General features: G+C 43.6%; 1 protein-coding gene across 1 annotated transcript; it reads left to right on the forward strand.

The window, feature by feature from the left end:
• The first annotated feature begins 4,399 nt into the window (after nucleotides 1-4,399).
• LOC123100453 (anthocyanin regulatory C1 protein) lies at nucleotides 4,400-5,420 on the forward strand. The gene is made up of 2 exons (XM_044522390.1): nucleotides 4,400-4,602; nucleotides 4,718-5,420. Exons 1-2 carry the CDS (start codon nucleotides 4,470-4,472, stop codon nucleotides 5,314-5,316), a joined length of 732 nt encoding a protein of 243 aa, XP_044378325.1. The 5' UTR covers nucleotides 4,400-4,469; the 3' UTR covers nucleotides 5,317-5,420.
• The last annotated feature ends 2,196 nt before the right edge of the window (nucleotides 5,421-7,616 follow it).

Raw genomic sequence — 7,616 nt, forward strand, 5'->3', positions numbered from 1 at the left:
GATATAAAATGACTATAAAATGATTGTAAAACATCCAAGAATGATAATATAAGAACATGGAACAATAAAAAATTATAGATACGTTGGAGACGTATCACCCGTAGACTTCAACCCTGATACTATAAATTCATATTTTCGGAGAAAGAAATCAGGGAGAAAGAATTATCGCGTTTCGCGAGATGGAGCCGCCGCCACCTCCTGTTCTTCATCGGGAGGCCAGATCTGGAGTCCGTTTGGGGCTCCAGAGAGGGGGATCTTCGATCTTCGTCATCACCAACCCTTCTCCATCGCCAATTCCATGATGCTCCCCACCGGGAGTGAGTAATTCCTTCGTAGGCTCGCTGGTCAGTGAGGAGTTGGATGAGATTCATCATGTAATCGAGTTAGTTTTGTTAGGGCTTTGATCCCTAGTATCCATTATGTTGCGAGATTGATGTTGCTATGACTTTGGCATGCTTAATGCTTGTCACTTTGGGCCCGGGTGCCATGATTTCAGATCTGAACCGTTTATGTTATCACCATTATATCTATGTTGTAGATCCGATCTTGCAAGTTATAGTCACCTACTACGTGTTATGATCCGGCAAACCCGGAGTGACAGAAGTCAGGACACTTTCCGGTGATGGCCGCAGTTTGAGGAGTTCATGTATTCACCATGTGTTAATGCTTTGTTCTGGTTCCCTATGAAAAGGAGGCCTTAATATCCCTTAGTTTCCAATAGGATCCCGCTGCCTCGGGAGGGTATGACAAAAGATTCCATGCAAGTTCTTTCCATAAGCACGTATGACTATTTACGGAATACATGCCTACATTATATTTATGAACTAGAGCTAGTGTCGTATCGCCCTAGGTTATGACCGTTATATGATGAATATCATCCAACGAATTCACCGATCCAATGCCTACGAATTTCTCTCATATCGTTCTTGCTAATTTACTACTGTTACTGTTACTATTGTTGTTGCTACTACTATCAAAATTACCATACTACTTTGCTACTGATCACTTCGCTATAGATAATTAATCTCGAGGTGTGGTTGAATTGACAACTCAGCTGCTAATACTTGCAAATATTCTTTGGCTCCACTTGTGTCGAATCAATAAATTTGGGTTGAATACTCTACCCTCAAAAACTTGTGCGATCCTCTATACTTGTGGGTTATCATTAGCCAAAGGGGGAGGAAGGAAATCCCACCTTTCCTTCCCCACCGATCGCTATCTCCCCTTTTTAGGGATACTAATCTTATCCCCTTGGGACATGATACTATTCCTTTTAAGGGAGGGTCTTGGTGCGCCTAGACCAAGTCCCCACTACTTACATTCATGTGGGTCCCCAATGCAGGTGGGCCCCACCCCAGAACCTTCTAGAACCTTCCCGATACATTACCGAGAAAACTCAAACTTTTTCCGGAACCCCGATAACAACTTCCCATATATGAATCTTTACCTCCGGACTATTTCGGAGCTCCTCGTGATGTCTCGGATCCCATCCAGGACTCCGAACAACCTTTGGACTTTCCACTATTAATATCTCAATACTACCCTAGCGCTACCGAGCGTTAAGCGTGTGACCCTATGAGTTCGAGAATCATGTAGACATGACCGAGACTCCTCTCCGGTCAATAACCAATAGCGGGACCTGGATGCCCATATTGATTCCTACATATTCCATGAAGATCTTTATCGGTTGAACCACGATGCTAAGGATTCAGTTAATCCCGTATACAATTCTCTTTGTCTAGCGATATGTTACTTTCCCGAGATTCGATCCTCGGTATATCCTTACCTAGTTCAATCTTGTTACCGACAAGTCTCTTTACTCGTTCTATAATACAAGATCCCGCGACCAAACTCATTAGTCACATGCTTGCAAGCTCCTTCTGATGTTGTATTACCGAGAGGGCCTCGAGATACCTCTCTGTCATACGGAGTGACAAATCCCAGTCTTGATCCATGCCAACTCAACAGACACCCTTGCAGGTACCTGTAGAGCATCTTTATAGTCACCCAGTTACGTTGCGACGTTTGATATACACAAGGTACTCCTCCGGTGTCAGTGAGTTGCATGATCTCATGGTCATAGGAACAGATACTTGACATGTAGAAAACGATAGCAATAAACTTGATACGATCATATGCTACGTTTATAGTTTTGGTCTTGTCCATCACACCATTCTCCTAATGATGTGATCCCGTTATCAAATGACAACTCATGTCTATGACTAGGAAACCATAGCCATCTTTGATCAACGAGCTAGCCCGGTAGAGGCTCACTAGGGACATGTTGTTGTCTATGCATCCACACATGTATTTGAGTTTCCAATCAATACAATTATAGCATGGATAATAAACGATTATCATGAACAAGCAAATATAATAATAACCACTTTATTATTGCCTCTAGGGCATATTTCCAACAAAAGCATCATTTGTATTTCATTTTGCATGGACATCATTTGATGTTTTTTGATGACCAAACCTTGCAACTCCTAAAACATTTGCTCATACTCACATCCACCAAGTTTCAGATTTTTTTTGAATTTTTTTAAATTTACTGTTCATTGCGTGGGTGCACCGAAGGTGGGTGCAACCACTACTTACCTTTGTGAGGATTTTGGTGCTCCCTGCTCGACAGAGGTAGCTCCTGGGAGAGTGCCAGTTGCGCCCATGTGTCGTTATTGCTTTTATGGCGTCGCTCTAATGGACTGGCCAATATATCAATCGATGCTATGCGCTTTTCCTTATCGTAGACAAAGTCATTCCTATTTTGCTTCTTTATAGTTTTCTACTCTTTTTCTTGCAATTGACTTCCACCATTTTTATTTAGAAAATGTTCGCAATAAAAAAACAATTAGGATTTCTGATATGTACATGATTATTTTAAATTATTCACGTTTTTGAGAAAATGTTAATTTTTAAAATAAAAATAAATTTGTATTTTACGATTTTCTTTTGAAAAAACCAACTGAAAACCATAAAATTAAGGATTCTGAGGAAAACCTATTGACGACCGCAAGGAGCCAGTCGACAAATGGGCCAGCCCATATAGCGAGTGTTTTGACACACAGAGCGCCGTATTGGAGGCCCCAGGGATTATATTGAGAGGCTGTCATTGTCCCTTTCTCCCTGGTGGTGTTGCAGGGCCCTCGGCTGGGGGAGTATGGTTTCGACGACATGGGAGCCGGTTTGGTCGCTATCTCGCCATTCCTCGGCATCGAATTCGTTCGTCTTGCTTTGTCAGGGAAAGATTTCGCTCGGGTGTCCTGCGGCCGCTGACCATGGGAGGGTCTCGGTCGGCTTTTCAGTTGTTGCTCCTCAGACTAGCCACAATGGGTAGTAACATAGAGTAGTGACATGCTCATGTTACTACTCTATGTTACTACCTTGATAGTGGGGAGTAACCTATGTGTGGTAACATGCAACACTTAATTTATTATGCTATAGACTCATCTTGTCTTGATATGTGTGATGTTACTCATACTAGTAGTAACTAGCTATATTACTACATGCCTCTCTTTCTTCATTTATTGCTTGCCACATCATCTATTTTATCTAGATATATGTGATGTTACTACCTATGTTACTCCCATTATGGGTAGTCTCAATGAAAAATGAACGAACGATGGCACACATCTCAATGAGCAAACAACGCAAGTTAACATCTACTCTCTCCGTTCCTAAATATAAGTCTTTTTAGAAATTCTACTATAGACTACATACAGAGTAAAATGAGTGAATCCACAATCTGAAATATGTCTATATACATCCGTATATAATTTGTAGTCGAATCTCTAAAAAGACTTATATTTAGAAATGGAGGGAGTATAATATATACTCCCTATGTTTCACAATAGATGACTCAACTTTGTACTATACTATAGTACAAAGTTAGGTCATCTATTTTGGAGCGGAGGGAGTACAAGTGAGGAAAAACACTCCATCTGTGAAAAATGACGCGGCAATGCGTGCGGGAGCCGCTAGTAACATTAATGACGGGATTAAATGCTGGTGTTTCCCTCCACCTGGACATAAAAACGCAACGATCCATAGGACTTGTCACAGAAATTTGGCTGCGTCAGGGCTGCCGGCGATATTATGACGGCGAAGAAACGGCCGCGCAGTACATCCCGATTTATTGCACACATGGAGCTTTCATAGCCTTTTGGCCCATCTACCTCTAGAGAGAAGTGTCGATCACGATGACCATGGGTTGAGGGTGCTAAGCAGGTCCACGTAGACGCGCTACTGTACAATGCTTAATAGGTCCACGTAGACGCTCTCCTGTACAACGCTGAACAGGGCCACGTAGACCCGCTGCTGAATAAGTACGGCAACAACCCTGCTGCCCACAGATGACAGACCCCCTCTCACTCTCTCTCTCTCTCTCTAACACAACACATACTGGAGATGAGATGAGATAAGAGAGGTTAGTTCAGAGAAAGAGGAAGAGGAAGATAGAGAGGGAGAGAATGGGGAGGAGGGCGTGCAGTGCGAATGAAGGGGTGAAGAGAGGGGCATGGACGAGCAAGGAGGACGATACCCTGGCTTCCTACGTCAAGGCGCATGGCGAAGGGAGGTGGAAGGAAGTCCCCCTGAAAGCCGGTACGTTTTCTGCTACTAATCGACCGGCCGAAATCCCTAGCTTGGAAGACACTAGGAGTATTTAGAGAGAGCTGCCTGAACGTGAGTGAGTGACGCGCGCCAAGTTTATTTGCAGGTCTGCAGCGGTGCGGCAAGAGCTGCCGGCTGCGGTGGCTCAACTACCTCCGGCCGAGCATCAAGCGGGGCAACATCTCCGACGACGAGGAGGAGCTCATCATCAGGCTCCACAGGCTCCTCGGTAACAGGTGGTCGCTCATCGCGGGCAGGCTGCCCGGCCGAACAGACAACGAAATCAAGAACTACTGGAACAGCACCCTTGGGCGGAAGGTGCTCCCCGCGCGACTGGACACCACTAGGATGGTCGCTTCGCCCGGCGCCTCCGCCGGCTCCTGCTCCTCTACAGGCGCGGCGACATCCGCGCTGTCCTCTAACTGCGGGGCTGGTACAAGTGCCAAGGCTGCGGCGCCCCCGTTGTCGATCGCGGTGTGGGCGCCCAAGCCCGTGAGGTGCACGGGCGGCCTCTTCTTCGGCCGGGACGCGCCGCCCCCGCCGGTCACGGAGACGCGCGCCGTGGGTGGAGACGGAGATGAGTGCAGCGGCAGCAGCTTGGGGGCATCGTCGGGCGGTGGCGACTGGATGGACGACGTTAGAGCCTTGTCGTCGTTTCTTGAGTCCGACGAGGACTGGGTCAACTCCCTGCAGATGGCAGATTAACTTTTCAGCACGTGCACGTTTATCACTACGTACGAACAGGAATTTGTATTGTATGTACAAATATACGATACAGCTCCATGTAGGTACGTTGGCTTCGTGCTGAGTACTGACTAATGAGTAGCTACCTGTGATGTAGTTCTAATCACACTCACACTCTCGCGAGCTGTTTAGATGGATGGTGTATGAGTGGGTGTGTTCATGTCAATAAATGTATGTTTGTGTATATGAGCATCCACATTTTGTATTGTATTTCTAAATACGAATCTAATTGTACTTCAACGTGGCTTTAATTTTTTTTTTCGAAAAGAAGGATATCTGCCGACCTCTGCATCCACCAGGAGTGGATGGATGTAGATGACAATAAATGCAACAATCAAAGAGGTGGCTCCTCGTGAAAGGCATTCACAAGAAAATGGCCTACCAGCGGTGGTTTGATGATAGTGTGTTGTGTTCATGATGATAGTAATGCCATGACTACCGTTGACACCACTGGTGACATGGCCATTGGAAGTTTTGTTTTCCTTGATGAGACGCCGTCGAGGAAACCACCATCTTAAATCAAGTTCTGTCATAAATAGTCCAATATACCTGCCTATACATGGTATTTCACTGTCATTCCAAGTAAATTTTCATGTGCCACCTCTAAATCTTCAAACATCATTTGTTTTGTGTGCCTACAACTCATGTGGAGGCTATCGTTATCTTCCATGCTAAATGTGTTTTCTCTCAATGAGCATGAAATATGTGTCCATTTAAAATTAGAAGAGATGGTATAGGGATGCCCGGTCCCAATTAATCAAACAAATAAAAGAAACTCCTCCATAGTGGTAAGATGGTAGGCACCCGTGAATTCGACGAGCCATTGCTTATGTTAATTACCGTGGGGAGGAGTGTTAAGTATGGGAACCGCTCTCAAATGTACTTAACATGAAAGATGACAAGAATCTTTGTTGTTAAACCATTGATGGAAACATACATATCTCGAAATGAATTTATCTACTATGTTTTAACCAAATGAGCTCTAGCATGTGTTAATCCCTACTTCTCTCTACGAAGGGCCCTTCTATTTTATTTTTGATGTTATTTTATTTTTATGTTCAGTAATCACCTTGTTCAAGCATCAACATAGAGAGAGTAATTGTCATTCTTAGTGTAACATGCACTGGGTCTAATTAATGTTAAGTGATGCATGACTTGATGTTCTTCACGTTGAAATATAATGTCTAGTCACTACTTGAACATCGGAGGTGCTCTGCATTTAGGTTTTGCGGTTTCAAGAAGGGCTAGCGAGATACCATTCTATCATATGGCATTGTGTTCATTTTGATCTTATTGACGTTTGAGATGTCATATTATTATTTTCTAGTTTGGTTATGATTTGCCATGAGTAAACACGTCATTAGGTGTTAGAACTCCTATGGTTGTTCACATAATATTTTTTTATAATTTGATCATTGACTAAATTTATGTACATCTACATAAGCAAACGAGTTTGTAAAAAATTTATTTGCCGCGTTCAGTTTGTCAACTGAATTTCTTGAGGACAAGCAATAAGCCAAGCTTAGGGAAGTTGATACGTCTCAAACGTATCTACTTTTCCAAACACATTTGCTATTGTTTTGCCCTCTAATTTGCATGATTCAAATAAAACTAATCTGGACTGGCCCTGTTTTCAACAGAATTACCGTGGTTTTATTTTTATGAAGTAATAATAGTGCTCCAGATTGGATGGGGATTTTTGGGAATTATTTTTGAAAAAAATAGAAGACCAAAGGACTGAAGATGGACTAGAGTAGAGCCACCAGAACAATAGACGGGTTGGCTACGCGCCCCTGACCGTGTGGTCGAGCCGTCTAGAGGCCACAGAGCTCCCCCATAGATGTGCTTTGGCTATAAATCCCATATTTCCTAGAAAAAATCACAGAAAATCCCCGATGCTTTTAATGATACGGAGCCACCGTCACCTCTTATCTTTCTTCAAAGATTCGATCTGGAGTGTGTTTTAAACTCTGGAGAGGGGGATTCCTCGCCATCGTCATCACCAATCCTTCTCCAACAAAAATCTCATGCTTCCACCCATGTGTGAGTAATTCCACTGTAGGCACATGGAGGTAGATGGGAACTGTATGAGATTTCTTTTATAATAGATGTCAGCTTTGTTAGGGCTTCATGCCAAGTATCCACTAGGTTCTGAGATTGATGTTGCTATGAATTTACTATGCTTAAAGCTATGGCCCGAGCGCCATGACCGCAGATCAGAGCCCTTTGTGTTTTCCTGAATATATTTGTGTTTTGGATCT

This window comes from Triticum aestivum, chromosome 4D, assembly GCF_018294505.1.
Source record: "Triticum aestivum cultivar Chinese Spring chromosome 4D, IWGSC CS RefSeq v2.1, whole genome shotgun sequence".
NCBI classification, from domain to species: Eukaryota; Viridiplantae; Streptophyta; class Magnoliopsida; order Poales; family Poaceae; genus Triticum; species Triticum aestivum.